Source organism: Tenebrio molitor, chromosome 2, assembly GCF_963966145.1.
Source record: "Tenebrio molitor chromosome 2, icTenMoli1.1, whole genome shotgun sequence".
In the NCBI taxonomy this organism is placed as follows: domain Eukaryota; kingdom Metazoa; phylum Arthropoda; class Insecta; order Coleoptera; family Tenebrionidae; genus Tenebrio; species Tenebrio molitor.
Window position 1 is genome coordinate 26,863,089 of NC_091047.1, and position 17,579 is coordinate 26,880,667.

A 17,579-nucleotide genomic window follows, 5' to 3' on the forward strand; every position below is an offset into this window, starting at 1 on the left:
CAAAGATTTTGAAAGAGTCAGATTATTTTTCGTTTAAAGAACATTTTTCTTTATGTAGAACTTTCCATTGTTCAAAAATGAGAAAATGTGGTTGACCAGAAGAAATAGAGGGGTCACAACAAATAATTAACATATTTTTTTTACATTTTAGATTTGATTCAATAGTAAACTATTCCAGTTCTATTCAATTGGAGACAAATCGGGCAACCAAACAAGCTCCAGTGCACAACAAACTGCGACTTTCTAATCTACAAAATATTCGTTGTTGCTTGTTATACATACTTGAAAAATCTCTCGTCAACTTCTGAATGGTGCCAGTTATGTAAAAATCGAATTAATTAATCATTTTAAATTTAAAAAAGAAAAAATTATGAAGAAGGGTGAAAAGAGAAAAAAAGCAGGAAAGCATATTTTTTGCAATGGAGCTAACACAATGAAAATCAGGAAAAACAAACACCAGGTGTTCAAGAAAACAGAAAATATTTATTTACTTGTATCGGTATCTGATCAGTCATATAAAATTAATTATACAGGGTGATTCGCGAGTAATAATGAGCCCAACGAAATTTGTAATTATTATGTGATTATGTGGATTTAATAGTACTTAGTAGATTGTGTTAAACTATTAGATGCAAGTAAAAAAATTTAAACCTAGGATATTACAAATCCTAAGAGGTAAAAGTGTTGCCTTAGTAACACATAACATAAATATCAGTTATCTGAACACACAATTGTAAAAAAATGCATTACTAACAGTAACACAGGTATAAAAATAATAAATATTTATTTTTTGATTATTATAATTTGGTTATTAAAAAAGACATTGTCAATAAAAAAAAACTGTTTTTAATTTTATACCTACAGTAATGACAAATAACACTCATTGTAAACATATTTTTGTTAAATACGTAATTATCCAAGATTTGTAGTTATGAGGCAATAATAGTTTTCCACTGCTTTAAGTAAGAATGAAAAAATAATGTTTTTCCAAAGTACCTACACTACGAAACTCTTAAAACGTAGGAAAATTTCTGAATACCTACTTATTCACGAGTACCTACAGCAAAGGGTAATTTTTTAGTTAATTTTAAAACAAGAACAATTCCTGCAGATAAATGTGGCTTACTAATATTAAATTTTGTACAAAATACGAAATGAAAAAATTCTGAAATGCTCACTAGGTACCTACCACGAATTATCTATAGTGACGAGATGTTTTGGACTATTATTAAAATAAGAACATTCTATTATAGGCACACCAAGGTCACTTCACGAACTCACAACAAAACTACACTGAGCTGTCTTCTCTGTGATTTTTTATATTGTCATTACCACAAAGCGTTAATGTAAGTAGTGTTTGAATCACTTAAATCTCCATAAAGGGCCCACGCCATTAATAAAAAATGTAATTAAGTTTCTTGATAGCTATTAAACCAAGAAACCCAGATTCAACTATCTTGTTGCCAAGACATTGGCCTAAAAATATATTTAGCACTTACGCACTACTTGTACACTTGACCTTGATTTTTGATCAATGAACGAGAATCGTCGCAATTTTCCTTTCCTACAGATCTTACAACTATAACAATTAAATTAATTACCAAACCATTGTTACAAAACAGAGTTGAAGTCACTTCCTGTTCGCTTCTCCGAAACAGATCGTTGCATGAAAGCGCCATCCACCAATTCAAATTGACTTAAATAACGCTTCAACCAATTAATCTCGAAGACCCTCAACACATCACGACTTGGATCACCCAGTATAACATTGTGATAAAACACTAGGTGCGTACTATCCGACGCAGTGTACTAGTTAGCACACACATCTTGATGTCTTCTCTCTGTTATAGACTACCTTAATATTTTCCTCTCTAACTACTGTTAAGAAGTGTTCAGTGATTTTTAAAGGTAAGTCCAATTTCTATTTATATTTTCGGGTTCCATCAGGTGTGATGTAGGGTGCAAAATGAACAGGACAAAAATTTTGGCACACTTCACTAAGCAAAATTATGGCAAAGTGTTAATGTCGACAAGCGCCCAAACCAGCATTGCCGAAAGTACTACCGAAAGAAGATTAGAACATTATAGACATCTCAATGCTTTGCAAAATAATGAGACCAAACCCAGTGGTTGGGAAGAGGCACAACCAATTGACAAAATTCCTGGACCTAAACCCTACCCACTTATTGGGAACACTTGGAGATTTTTCATACCAAAATTTGGGGATTTGTATGGATTAGATTTGCTTGAGCTACATAAAGTGTAAGTCTGTCTAGAAGTAAAATAGTTACCTATTTTTGTTATTAAGTGCGCAAAATGATTGTTTTTTGTTGGGGAATGAGAATAAATTTTTGGTCGAGACCGTTAGGTCGAGACTTCAAACTTATTCGAATGCGCCAACAAAACAATCATCTTTCGCACGAAATACAAACACTTTTTTTTTTTTCTAATTTTGACATATAAAGTGACACTTTTCAAAATTAATTCACGTTGGGAAACGTCACACTTTTCGTAACTGGTTACGAAAAGTAAAATCTTTCCTAACTGGTTAGGAAAAATTTATTGTATCATCAATTTGACACTGTCATATTTTTTGTTTTTAAGCAAAATGACCGTGCCTACTTACCTACTTGATATTTTAACACAATAATAATTTATTATTAATGAAATTCATTACTTCGTTTAACGTTTGAAGAAACTTTTTTTTGTCAAAATTAGAAAAAATCTTGTTTGTAACACGTTAGGAAATGCAATTTTGTGTAACTCGTGTGATTTTGCAGGATCTCGCTGCGCTCGTCCCGCAAATATTCCACTCGTTACACAAAATAACGCATATCCTAACTGGTTACATAAATAGCTATTCTACAACCGTATTTTAAAATTTTTGCATTTTTAAATTTTTGTAAAATTTCCCTTGGATGCTAAAATATAACTATTTTTCACTACTTATCAAAAATGACATACTTTGCGACTTGATAACGATGCATAAATGTCACGTTTTTTTGATGGTTGTAGAAATAGTAGTTTATTTAACGAGTTCGTGTGTAATTTGAGCTTTTTTTGGCATGAGCGGGCCAATTTAAAACTCGAGTGAAACGAGAGTTTTAAAGGTCCACGAGTGCCAAAAAAGCCCAAATTACACAAGAACGAGTTGAATACAACGTTTTTTTGTTCGACGAGTCTCCCAAAGGCTCTAAATCGCTGAAAATCTTTAAAATTAGCTTGACATTTCGTTTTGACAAGTTGTCAAATTTATCAAAATCCGTTCACACAGGAGAAAATTCTCAAATTCTGACAGTGTCGAACAAAAAACAAATTTTGCAGAAAAATACAATTTACAAATATCTATGACAATTAGATATCTTTAACATTACTTTTTCAACAAACTACACATTCGATTTAATTATAAACATTTATTGTTAGATCAGAATTTAAGTAAGTAAGTACGTACCGATATTGTATACATATCTAATTAAACTCTAAAGATCTAAAAAAATTGATATGCTCTAAAAAAATTTATAACATTTGATTATCAAGTTCTAAAAGTGATAAGATAAAATAGTAGTTACTTTTATCGCGGGGAAAACAACATATTCCACTTAGTTGTCAAGTACATGTGCACTTGGATAAATAACATTGATGATAACACCCACAGAAGGACATCATTTGCACTAATAAAATCTCGCGTACAGTAAATTGAAAAAGTAATGTCGTGCCTACTTGGATTTAACTCGATGTAAACAATTTTCAGCTTCAATAAAAGATATGGGGATATCTCAATTTTTAAAGGTTTGCACGGTCTTAAGCCGATTGTACTTCTATTTAATCCCAACGACATTGAAACAGTAAGATTCTTCTGTTTTTCGACGATAATGATCTAATCGTGTACATTTTAGTTACACAGGAACGAAGGAATATGGCCAATCAGAAATGGTCTTCCCTCGTTTCGCTATTACCGAAATTTAAGAAAAAATATTCTCAAAAGTGGAGGTCTCATTTCGCTGTAAGTTTCTCAAATTTGCAATATCTAGAAACAAATTATTCAAAGCAGATTTTAAAATTTGTAATATTTTTGGATAAATAGCTAAACTACTCCACCTGTTTTCAATTGGAGACAGATCTGGTAAATTAACCAGTTGTACCAATCCGCAACTTGACGATTTTCAAAAACTCCACAGTGATTACCTAGCTCTCTTTGAATATTTTTCTAGATGATTTTTGAAAAAATAAAGTCAAAAATTTCTGAAGATGTTCTAAATATGTTTGCAGCCAAGGGGAAGAATGGTTTAAATTTAGAACCATCGTAAATCCAATTTTGATGCAACCGAGGAATGTTGCACAATACACAGATAAAATGAACCTTGTGGCTGATGAGCTAATCGACAACATAAAATTTTTTTCGGAACAGAATGACAAAGGTCAAATGCCAGATGATTTCAACCATGAACTGTACAAATGGTCTTTAGAATCCGTGGGAGTAGTGACCATGGACAAACATTTGGGTAATTGTACCTACATAGAATGCGTTCCGGTACTCATTTCCTCTTTCAGGCTGTCTAAAACGCGATAACGACAAAAATTCAGAGGGACAAAGGTTGATTCAATCTGTGTTGCAAATGTTTCAACTGATGTACAAACTAGACGTTCTGCCTTCTATGTGGAGAATCGTCAGTACCAAGAACTGGAGGAAATACGTCGAAATTTTAGACTACATGTTACAGTAAGGTACTCCAACTGAAAGTACTTCTGGTGGTACAACTGTTGTCTTCTAGCACAAATCTGAAATACATCAATCAGCAAATTGACAAGATAGAAAGTGGAGAGATTGGCGATCAAAACGAAGCAACAAGCGTGTTGCAGAAGATGATCAAAATTGACAGAAACGTCGCTATAGCTATGTCGGTGGACATGATGATAGCAGGAGTTGATACAGTTAAGCTTGTTAACACTTCAAAACTCAAATTAAGAGTGGTATTTTGTAGACGGGCAGAGTTCTAGCTGCTGCTTTGTACTACTTGAGCAAAAATCCAGAAGTCCAAGAGAAAATGAGAAGCGAAGCACTCACTCTACTAAAGACCAAAGAGTCTCCAGTGACTCACGAAGTTCTCAAAAACGCCCCCTATCTCAAAGCTGTAATTAAAGAAACGACACGATTAGCACCGATAGCTATTGGTAACTTGAGGACCACGGCAAAAGACTTGGTACTGGGTGGATACCAAATTCCTAAAGGAGTAAGCCATTTCAATGTTTTGTGTTTTTATGAACTGGTTTGATTTTAGACGGATGTTTTGAGTTCGACGTTGATGCTATGTACAAAAGAAGAGAACTTCTACAAAGCTACCGAATTTTTGCCAGATCGATGGCTCTCAACGACCACTGGAGAGTTGTCTCATAAAAATGCAAATCCGTTTGTTTTCGCACCTTTTGGATATGGTTCCAGGAGTTGTATAGGGAAGAGATTGGCAAATCTAGAGCTAGAAACGGCCGTTTTAAAGGTAAACGAGTTGAATTGGTGTTCAGTCAGGAAATAGTTTGTTTCAGATTATTCGAAATTTTGAATTGAAATGGCCGCACGAAGACATGGTTTTCACAACGACCACCTTGCACGGTATAGCTCGACCTCTGAGGATTCAAGTCAAACCTCTGGACTACTGAGGGATTTCATTTTATTAAATATAAGAATTACTCCTGATTTGTTAAATTTTATGTACACTCATAATTTAATGAATAAATAATTGACATTTTTATGAAAATGTTTTTTTATTGAAAAATAGAAATACATAGGTATGGCAAGAACATCAAGAATGTTTAATATTCAAATTAATTTGCCTCTAGTAGGATCTATTAAGTACACAATGAAGATTTATTAAATTAAATAAACCCTTGATGAACATCGCGTTACTATACCTACTGTTACTCTTCCACAAGCATGTGTCAAAATTTGTTTATTCTCTTTCTGAATTACGTAAGTGTGAATGTAACAAATTTATAGTTTCTTGGTACGTTGTGTAAACAAATTTTACAGTTTTTGTTTAGGAACTTTTGAATTTCCTTAATTATACTACAGATAACATATCTTCTAACTTCAGATCCATTAAATACCACCTTAGGAACACAACAGATCACTATTACAAACCTCTTGACTTTATTCGAAAAATGAGGCTACAAAAGAATTACTCTTAATCTAGCTGAAGATAGTCTAGCATCTAGCTGAATCCATTTCAGGTTTTAAAAAATCGGTCATTTATTTATTCCACTTAAAACTACAGGGTGTCCCAAAAATGGCGTACTAACGGTACACTACGGTGTAGAAGAGATTACCGAAAACGTCAGAAAAATGTTAAAAAAATTCTATTGGACTTATTTGTTGATTTGGCGGTCTTTGAAAGTGGCACTTAACACGTCAATTATTTTGAAATATATGTATGAAATTGTCATGACAGCTACCTCAGACCTCTAATCGTACATATTATCACAAAGTATAAGATCACTCACTACCAATATTTAATCCTGCATAATAGAGAATTTAGAAGCTTTGGAAATCGAAAAAAAAATTTTAAGTCCACTACGGTAACACTGCAAGGTAATGGTGTACGAATATATAATTTGTTTCAAAATCAAAAATCCACCAACACTGCATTCTACCTCGAAAATACAACCGACAACGTCGCCAAGTTTTGATTTTAGTGTTTGAAAGTGTCAAAAAAACGTGGGGTTATAAAATAAAACTGTTGACAGTGGTTTTGGTCGTAATTCATCGTGTTTTTTAAATTCTTCGAAGCACGCTCGCTTTAATTTAGCGGTTAAAAGATTCCTTGTTCTTCGAGGCATTTTTATAATTTGATATTTGTGACACACTGAAGGTCAAATTTTGGCGGAAGGTTGGGCCAACCCAGAAAAATGAAACTTATTCTAGGGATTTCTTTTTTTCTGCCAACATAATTCAACAGGTGGTTTTTGATTTTGAAACAGATTATATCTTTGTTTACATACATTGTATTACCGTTAATGATAATAATAAAAATAATTGATTTTTTTGTCGGAAACATTTTTTCCATATTTTTTCCATGTACATTTAAGCATCCTCGATAAGGTAGTAAGTAGTTTGTACGCCAATTTTGGGACACCCTGTATATATTTAACCTTGTCTTTATCTGTGTTTAGATAACTCCATGAAGACATACTGTATTAGTTCATGAACACAAACAAAATTGCAAAAAAGATAACAGCATTAAGTGTTAACGATATAGAGAGAGTATACCGGCTGTCCCAGAACAGGCCTACATCCCGTTAACCACGTGCTCCGCTCTTTCTGCTGAGAAAGATTTCACTAGATTTTTTTTGTTTAACCTTATAGTTGTTAAATCTACAGCAATTTTAAGTTAGCCAATCACAACAGAAAGATTACAGATAATCTACCGTGAGCTGTTGTTTCCTAGGAAACGCTGGATTGAATTAATATTTGTCTACGATGATTGGTTAAATTAAAATCGTTGTAACTTAAAAACAAAAAGATTTAAACAATTTTTTTTTTGCAGAATCCATTTCGGAATGAATAGTTACATTTGTATTTAACGGGATGTACGCCAGTTCTGGGACACTCTGCATTTTTGTGCGTCATGTTCAAAAAGCTAAAACTACGTTCTATCCAGTAAAAATGAGTGATGGCACTATCGATAAAATTGAGTAGGTAAATTTGTGACTATCATCTTTCAATTGGTAGCACTAGTTTAAATATTGCTGTGAACATACCGTTCTGGCAACGTGTATAGTGACAATCTTCTGAATGTAATGAATACAATAATAAATTTGTTGTTTTTCAGTTTATTACTAAGTAAAGCTATTCATTACCCATGGTCGTGAGTAATGACTCATTACTATAGTCCAATTTTTACCCTTTTGCGATGACGTCATCATCTAGTAACTTTACGTATGTTTGAGCTAGGATCAGAAACAAATTTGAATTGATCATAAATAACTATAAATGTGTCAAATTTGTTGACAATTGCTTCGAAAGGTTATGTTTGTAATCAGCTATAATATAACAAGTGGTATGATTATTATCGATGATATTATGAGTGAAATGTGCTGCTTCAATTTCACGAATTTAATATCATCGATGATTAATCATACCACGTGTTATATTCGATGAGACAATATAATGAATGAAATACAAAATTATTCATTTATTTGTCAAATTGACAAATTTATTTCAATCAAAAATCGTAACGACGAAAGTAAATAAGAAAATATTTTTTTTGTTTTTTATAATCGCTGTGATAGCCATGCAACTAAGGACTTTTACGCGTTTTCATTGGATCATTCATGATCACGTGATACATGAATTATATTGTCAATGTAATAACTGAAAGAAATTAAAAATTGTCAAATTGACAGGAGCATAAAATAACCTCAAAGTAACCATTGTTACCACCGGCCCTCGAGGTGTGATCGGGACCGGTGTCGTTTTGTTGACCGATGCCTCTACTTCGTCGGAACGACTCCCTGAAGAGCCGATTCGTCCCGTCTCTCGAAGCGTTCTTCTGTCGAAGAAGATCGCCGTCTCGTAGCCCAGCTCACTTTTACCGGAGCCAGGCTCTGAAAAGAGCCGCAGTCTCGTTTTTTGGGGAGAGGAGTGAAATGACACGACGCTTGTTGAGTGTAAAAACTAACTTGACTTTTCTCGGCCGGCGCCGCCTATTTTTTAGAGAAGTTGGGACTAAGCTGCACTAGCAAAACCGGAACGTAAACGGTGCCCGGTGACACCATCAATAAATAAACGTGCCTTTTTTTTGTTTTTTTCTGTTTCTGTCGTTTCAATAAAGAGAAAGCGAGGAAGGAAATCGTGACGTCACCTCAAAAGGGTAAAAATTGGACTATACACAGGTTGAAACCAATCGCAAAAAATATTATTATCCCATATCACACTTTTGAGAAATCGATGGAAGGCTTAAAATATTTTTTATTTACTTTAGTATAATTGCATGATAACTCCTAGGATACGAAATACGTAAACATGTCCATAACAACCGGGGAATAAAACAGGGCGTAATTAGAATAAGCGGGCGTAATGAATTCATAACGCCCTCATCAATTCATAATTGCAAAGATGCCAATTTTTTTTTTTTTTAAGAACACGTATAGTGAAAAATAAAATCTTGTATGCACCACGGCGTCACCGAATGATTACGCCCATCGAACGATATCCATCTCTCGGGCTAAAGCCCTCGAGCTGGATTTATCCTTGGTGCATAAATAGCTAATTAACACATTTTAACGACATTGCATTTTTGTGATATCGTGCGATGCATTGAATTTGTAATTAGAGTTGGCCCTGGAACTGTCAACGCATGTGTAATTTTAGACTATCGCGGCAAGCGTCACATTTAATGACAATTGTAAAACAGATTAAGAGAAAAATTACAATGGTAATGTTTATTTTATTAAACAATGTTACAGCAGATGCTGAAAGTGTTCACCACTTTGTTCTAAGCACAAACGGGCCCTTCGTTTGATTCCACTGATAGCATTTTGTAACATTAACTTATACACAAATAAGTGCATCGATTCAAAAACACCTACGGCTTCAGTTCCAGCGCCAACTCTAATTACAAATTCAATGGATCGCTCGATATTTAATTTAAGGTAGATGATATTTAAAAAAATATACCGTAAGTTTTTATTTTACTGAACATAGGATTCATGGATCTGTAAGTTTGGTTGCCTATTTCAAATGAATTGACTTGTCCATTTTAAAACTGAACATAGCCATTTTACATTGTATGTTCAGCGAAATAAAAAATGCAGTGTATATTTGCTCTTAATGTTGGGATTTGTTTGGCCTTATTATTGTATTGAAGGGCTCAGCCAAGAATTAGCGCCGCACAAAATGGCGCTATCAAAAAAAGCGCTCCGAAACAGCGTTAGGACAAAATGGCGCTGTCAAAAAAAGCGCAATTCAAAATAGCACCGGACAAAATAACTCACAGACTAAAGAGAGCTGGACGAAACGCCTTAAGAACTCAAGAGCGTCGGTCAAAATCAAGTCGAGACACAATAACTTTATCGATATATTAAAAAAAGGAGTTAACATGATTTGAAAAAGAAATCATTAAATAACAGTCTTGTTTAAAGAGATAAATTGAACGCAATGGATTTTAAATATTGGTAAACTCTAGGAAATGAATACGTTGCCACAAGAGTCTTCAATCGCTTATTCTTTTGTACATATTTACTATTGGGTGTATCTTTTTTCCTGAAACCGGCACGATGTCTGCTTATGAAAATTTCGACAGAGTTTTGTTCCTTCTTCAGTTGGTTCAATAATTTATATATATGTGGATGTTGACAGTTCAGACTACGCTGTAATGAATGATGCCATGCTTCCAAAGAGTTATTCATTTTTGGCAGATCACTGTTTACACGTTCAAATGCGTTCCACGTCGATATGTCAAACCTGGCTTTTATGTTGTTCATTCTTCTACCGACATAATTATCTTCCCAATATTGAAAAATCGGTTTCAGTTGAGCAGGAACTTCCTGGGAAATTATTTCCATCGCAAACTGGACGTCCCTTTCCGGTACGTAACTTAACCCAAGTAACATTTTACACAGAAGTCGAATTTCTTCGTTATCTTTATACAACTGAGTTAAACCGTTTCGTTGAATTCTTCGCCACAAGTTCTGTGCGAGGTGGAAAGCACAGCCGACGATTCTAGAATTAGGAAAAACATGCATTATCGCGTTTATGGAAGCTTGCTCAAAATCAACGATTACGCTGACAGGTTCGAACGCTTGATCCAAAGTTTTTAGTGCTTCGAACGGTTCAACGTAGGTATTTTGTAGCTTGTTTGGAAGCAACGCATACAACATCGGTAACGCCTTTGAATCGATTAAAGCATGTATCACAAATAATTGATAGAAAACCTCCGGACAAGCTTTAATGTTCCATCTACGGACCAGTATGTAAATTCTTTCAGCAAGTCTAGATTATTTCGCGTTCCAAAAATTAATATTCTGTTCTTATTATTGCTGCCGGAATCGTACAACAAAAAATCTTCGTTTCTATCGGTTTTCGCATACTGTCCCTCTATTCTTACTTCAGCGATGCTGTTAAAGATAGAAGATTTTTTGAATTCCTTGTTTCTTATTCTTTGGATAGTTTTTCGCGACGCTTCATAACTGGGAAGATTTACAGCCGCCTCTTCAGAAGATATGCTATTACCACAAGCTTGCTGTACGATCGCACGAGGATTCGCGTCAGTGGTGCGAGCCAGCTCTCTTATATTTTCCTTCACTGAAGATATAACTTTGTCCACATGGTCAGGAGCGTGATTATGTCCGGTAGTTCTATTCGGAGTGTCCTTGCCTGTGATGACCATCAACCTCCCCTTACAAGTAGATCTGCTGCATCGCCAGGTTGTATAGCCTTCTCGTTTTTTATCTACCCGGTATTTGAAGCCGTCGTAGAACAGAATATTTCCACCCTTTTGAGACTTCCCAAACTCCATTATCTTCTTCGTAATTTCAAGTGAAAGAAACGATTGATGGCACTTAAAATTATTAGGTACAGTTGAAGTCAGCAATTTTGATTTTTGTCCGACGCTATTTTGTCGCAATTTATTATTTTTCGGCGCTATTTTGTAAAAGAATTATTGTGACCGACGCTATTTAGTCCGGCGCGTTTTCATATCAGCGTTATTTTGAATCAGTGCTATTATGTCGAGCGCTATATTGTCGCACTGTTTAATGGATAGCGCCATTTTGTGCGGCGCTAATTCTTGGCTGAGCCGTATTGTAGAATGTTACATTTCCTCCATTCGCAATATCTCCTGCGTCACACTCATCAATTAATTCGGAGTCTAAAATTAGTTTGTGCGTCGCGTAGTAGCAGACAAAATTGCTTCCAATTCATTAAAAATTAGTGTTAGCAACATCAGCGTTTAATTAAAATTTTCTCTTATAGCTGCACACACAAGATCCCACCTGTGATCACTATTTAGCACTCGTCTCTGTTCCACGTGTAACAATGTTACGAACAACATTCAGGTTTGTTCACCACGATGGACTTAAAATCTTCATATCTACTAGTGTCAGAACTGCGACTGAAAACTCCACCAATGAGAAAAAACTTCAGCATTACAAAAATCTGAACGCTTTAGACACTACCGACGCAAAACCATCCGACTGGAATGAAGCACGACCATTTGAAGACCTTCCTGGACCCAAACCTGCGCCGATTGTTGGAAACCTTTGGCGATTTGTGTTGCCAAAAATTGGAGACTTCTATGGACTCGACTTCCCCGATATACTCCGACGGTAAGTCTTTTGCTAAATGTGGCAAAAAATCAAAATGTTATCTTGCAGTATTCGCGAACAGTATGGCGATATATCAATTCTGAAAGGACTGTTGAGTGGACGTCCGATGGTTTTGTTATTTAATCCGAAAGACTTCGAGACGGTATAATCAAGTCAGTGTTGAATTACTATCGATTATATTTCACTTTCAGATATACAGAAATGAAGGTGTATGGCCAATTAGAGTAGGTCTTCCGTCGTTTGACCGCTATCGAGAAATGAGGAAAGATACTATACCCAATTTTGGCTTGGCACAACAGTCAGTCTTGTTAAAAATTGAAAACTAAGGAGTAAAGTAGTTGTTTTCAGTCAAGGAGAGGAGTGGTTTAAGACCAGATCCATGGTGAACCCTATCTTAATGCAACCCAGAAACAGTCTGCAGTACGCTGACAAGATGAATCTAGTAGCAGATGAACTCGTCGACAACATAAAATTTTTAGCAGAACAAAATAATGGTCAAATGCCCAAAACCTTCACCAATGAACTTCATAAATGGTCCTTGGAGTCGATAGGCGTTGTTACATTAGACGAGCATTTGGGTAGCGGCGTAACTCTACATCAGAGTAATTCTTTTGATTTTTTTATATGCAGGATGTCTAAAAAGAAATTTGGACAAGAATTCAGAAACACAAAAATTAATCGACTGTGCATTGCAGTTGTTCCAGTTAGTCTACAAAATAGACATACTACCATCGATGAGTAAATTCATGAGTACTCCAAACTGGAAGAAATTCATTCAAGTTCTAGATTTCATGTTACAGTGGGTTCGCTGAAACGAGACAAACGAATTAACTAATTTTATTTATTCCAGGACCAATTTAAAATATATCAATCGGACTCTGGACAAACTGGAAACGAAAAAGATGGATGAAGATGAAAAGTCCAGCGTTTTACAAAAATTACTGAAGCTGAACCGCAATGTAGCAGTCGGCATGTCACTAGATATGATGATAGCTGGAATCGATACAGTGATGCCCCAACATTCAATTTTATCGACATTATTGTAAGTTTTATTTGTAGACAGGTAGAGTCCTCGCAAGCGGCTTATACTATTTGAGTAAAAATCCAGAAAAACAAGCAGAACTCAGAAAAGAAGCTGTTGCGCTTCTCAAAAACAAAGACACACCAATCACCAAAGAAACCTTGGCCAAAGCTTCGTATCTTCAAGCTGTTGTGAAGGAAATCCTGCGATTAGCACCTATTGCTGTGGGCAACTCGAGAACTACACCAAAGGACGTGGTTATAGGGGGTTACCAAATACCGAAAGGGGTGCGGTACACACCTTCATAGTTTCTAAATGTATCTACTTTTTTCATTTTTAGATCGACGTTTTGACTTGCAATTTAGTTGTTTGTACATCGGACGATTACTTTTCGAGAGGTAAAGAGTTTATACCAGAACGTTGGCTCCCTTCAGCTCCGAAGGAATTATCTACCAAAAACACGAATCCCTTTATATTTGCGCCATTTGGTACCGGCACAAGAGGTTGCATCGGAAGAAGACTTGCTACGATGGAGCTGCAAATAGCAATTTTAAAAGTAAATTTCGTGTCCTTAAAAAATATTTTCTACTAATATTTGTAGATCGTTCGTAATTTTGAGTTAGAGTGGCCTCATGAAGACATGGTATTTGCAACTAAGATGTTTTATGGTATCGCACGGCCACTAGAGCTTCATGTGAAGGACGTCAATCAATAGATGTTAAAACTTCAAGAAATGGATGATCACAACGTTGTGAAAACTAATGCCAAATATTACAAGAATAATATTTCTGGATAAACTCAGTTTTCTGTTTTCATAATTATTTAAGAATTACCAACAAAACTACTTTTAATATTATGATTACAATTTAAAATCTGTTAACGACACAAACACTTTTTAACGCTTACGTAGGGAATAATGATGTTAAAATCTTAGACTTAAAACAAAGTAAATGAAAAAAAAGAAATGTTACAATTATACAGTGTGTTTCAAAATTGGTGAACTCCGAATTCAGAGCGTGGTAGGGAAGGACGCAGTGGAGCTCGTAAGTACATTAAAAAATCAAAAATCGCTCTTCCTGAAGAAGATATAAGCACTTTAATTTTGTTCAATTCATAGCAGCCTGTATATCCACAGTAACATCTGGTTACGTTGCAGTTCCATTTTTCAGAAAAATTACAAATATTTTAAATTTTTTTACTCCAAAGTCCAAAGTAAAACTATTCTTCAAAAAATTATTTTACGTTATTATTTTCCACAATCATCTACACCATAAATAACAATAAACGCTGAACTTTTCAGACTGTATTTGAAGAAAACGCAGTTCAAAGAGTGCACCTTTAGATCATTGTATCTTTGTGGGAGGAGTCCCGATTTTTTTTTCCATATTTGGACTACTGGTGTGATCCCCTACAACGCTCTGAATTCGGAATTCGCGAATTTTGAGACACCCTGTATAATTGTAACAAAATTTTTAGAATATTATACATTTTGTTTCCAGACCGTCAGGAATCTTTTATACTGTTTTAGCTGCACAAGCGGCTTTTACCTTAACAAAATACTTGTTAACGTATTAATGCCACTCTAGTCATCACAGAATTGTAAGTGATAGTCATTTCAATGGTTACAGTTGTCATCATTAATAAGGGGATCATTCTAGAAACCCGGTAAGGCTCGATGAGACATTGCAAATTCAAAACCATGACAACTGATATTGTTGAGGCATTGTACGGTTGGTGGACAAAAAAAACTGGGACACGCAAAATTTCTTACGTTTGTATCAAGCTCTTAATTGTCAAAATAAAGTCAAAATGAAACTGACTTTTACGGTCACTGTTGACAGTTATCTTGTCAGATATAATGCCAAATCTAACAGAATTACAAAAACACGTAATTACACAACACCTTGGGGAGGAGGGTATTACCATACGCGCAATTGCTTACGAGCTAAACATTAGCAAAAACACTGTTTTGCTCGCCAAACAAAAACTTCAAGAAGACCAGGGTCTGGCCGTCCAAAAGTTACCACAGATAATGAAGATGATAAACCTTCTTCGTTTACATCCATTTCAAACCGCCATCAGCGCTCGACAGGAGACGAATTTTCCTGCTTATTTAAAAACAACAAGAAGCAGAATAAAGAAATCTGAATTAAATAATAGATGTGAAGCAAATAAAATCTTTTTAACAGCACAGAATAAACAACAAAGAGTTATGTTTGCTCAAGAATATATTCATCAAAATATATGGGATGCGGTAGTCTTTTCTGATAAAAAGACATTCCAGTCTTCTAACAGTGGACGACTCGGCGTATATAGACTTGCAGGGACAAACCATAATGAAGAATACGGTCACGCCACCAATCGAAGTGGACGATTTGCAGTCAATGTATCAGCATTAGAGGCCCAGGAGTTTGTGCAATTGTGGAGGAGAGGCTAAGAGCACCGGTCCATGTTAGAATTCTGAGGGAGATAATGCTTCCCTCAGTCACACATGTGTTTGGTGAACGAAATTTTATATTTCAAGACGATAACTGTCGTGTCCATAGAGCATTCTTGAATAAGCAAGGGGTGCGTACTGTACCGTGGCCTTCCAAGTCACCCGACTTAAATCCGATAGAAAATATTTGGGGCCGTATGACCTCAATTATGTATAAAAATCACTTTCGTCCTAATACTGTTGAACAACTGCAACAAAAAATTGTTGATACTTGGCACGAGATATCACCCGAATATACCAGGGAGTTGGTATCATCAATGCCACGCCGATTACAGATGGTCATTGATAATAATGGTGCAATGACGAAGTACATTATTAGGTTTAGGTTTTTTGTTCGTTAACAACAACAAATATGCAATATATAAGTATTCAACTTACCTTTACCTTTTATAAATTGTGTGGATTTAAAAAGGAATTGAAAACGGATGAAATCTAAAATTCGATTTGATGTTTGTAAGTGTCACACGTGGCATTTTTGTCTTATGTCATCATATCATAGTTAACCTATTTGTTCGCAAGCCTGAATTAAACGGTGCAAATTTGCCAAATTTCGATTTGAATAGTTGTCATTTTTGTCCCAGTTTTTTTTGTCCACCAACCGTACATATAATTTGCCGTTTCGTTAACGATTTGCAAATTATCTGAGTTTCGTGAATCTACTCTTAAATTGTTATTAACCACTTGCTATACCGTGGGTAAGTCAAATAGGGGTATTCCATCTAAACTTTAAATTAAAAGAAAAATATGAATAAGTAATATTTACAAATAATTATTTCATGAAACTATGCCAATCATTATACGCTTATTATGTTTCCTCTCGTGGTTCACAATTGGCAATCTAAATATCAATTCACTGGTATATCATATACGAGCCCACTCAGCTAGGCATTGTACGAGTACTATAGTGTGTTTTTTTTAAGAACGAAGTAGTTGGCAGCACCATCGGCCGCCCCATTTACACAATACAATTCTTAGAATTGTGTAAAATTGGTTGCTATAGTAGAGGGGTAATTTTAAAAACGAAGAAAATTTCAATGTTATTTGTTTTTTGGCATTTTATTATAAATTATTGTCTACAAATTCAATTAAGAACAAGAACAACATTCGATGAATCTTACGTTTACTTGAAAATAAAACAAGAACATAAAAAAGAACTCTTATATTTTCTTTTGGAATACAAACATAGTAAACTAAACAACAACCTAATCCTTTGTTACAAATGCAGTGAAAACTTGCATTTATTAGAAGTGGTCGAAGATAATAATCCACAACTTATTCAGTGGAAAAATACACCATCAAGTTGAATTACCTACGTAATCAGTAAGGACATCGTTCTCGGTCGAAACATCTCCTGTTTCTAATTCCCACTCAAGATCATCTGATTCGTCACTCGAGCCTGTGTTGACGGTGAATTCCAATTCCATTTCGCCTGCAATATTATCTAATTGATACATGTCCTCTTCTTGACGAAGTATCTACATGACCTATTATGACCTATGCAATTTTGCCACTTTTGGGCTGTTACCTACCTCTGCCAGACCTTCATCAAAAAGTATTTTGCGATTCCTTTTCCTTGGTGGCGATTTCACTGCATGAGTTTCTTCCATTTCCTTAATGGTTTGCCAAACTAATGTCAGAGGTCAGACCAATTGCCGGTGCTTCAGACACCCTTTTTACCATTTCTGTTTTGGAGAGCGCTTCATTCTGCTCTCTAAATTTCGCGTAGATATTATGTATCATTAT

The 17,579-nt window shown here is 35.1% G+C and overlaps 1 protein-coding gene and 1 long non-coding RNA gene across 2 annotated transcripts; one reads left to right on the forward strand and one right to left on the reverse strand.

Annotated features, from left to right (window-relative positions):
• Positions 1–1,771: 1,771 nt before the first annotated feature.
• Positions 1,772–14,140, forward strand: LOC138124929 (uncharacterized). The gene is made up of 19 exons (XM_069040128.1): positions 1,772–1,908; positions 1,959–2,262; positions 3,752–3,845; positions 3,897–4,003; positions 4,270–4,502; positions 4,552–4,720; positions 4,773–4,932; positions 4,983–5,231; positions 5,280–5,495; positions 5,542–5,652; positions 11,966–12,318; positions 12,367–12,460; positions 12,510–12,616; positions 12,667–12,896; positions 12,949–13,117; positions 13,169–13,325; positions 13,378–13,626; positions 13,680–13,895; positions 13,941–14,140. The coding sequence occupies exons 2-19, from the start codon at positions 1,967–1,969 to the stop codon at positions 14,052–14,054; spliced, it is 3,324 nt and encodes a 1,107-aa protein (XP_068896229.1). The 5' UTR covers positions 1,772–1,908; positions 1,959–1,966; the 3' UTR covers positions 14,055–14,140.
• Positions 14,141–15,549: 1,409 nt separating this feature from the next.
• Positions 15,550–16,444, reverse strand: LOC138122671 (uncharacterized). The gene is made up of 2 exons (XR_011156580.1): positions 16,215–16,444; positions 15,550–16,024 (listed from the first exon to the last, which is right to left on the reverse strand). It is a non-coding gene; the product is annotated as an uncharacterized lncRNA (long non-coding RNA).
• Positions 16,445–17,579: the final 1,135 nt, after the last annotated feature.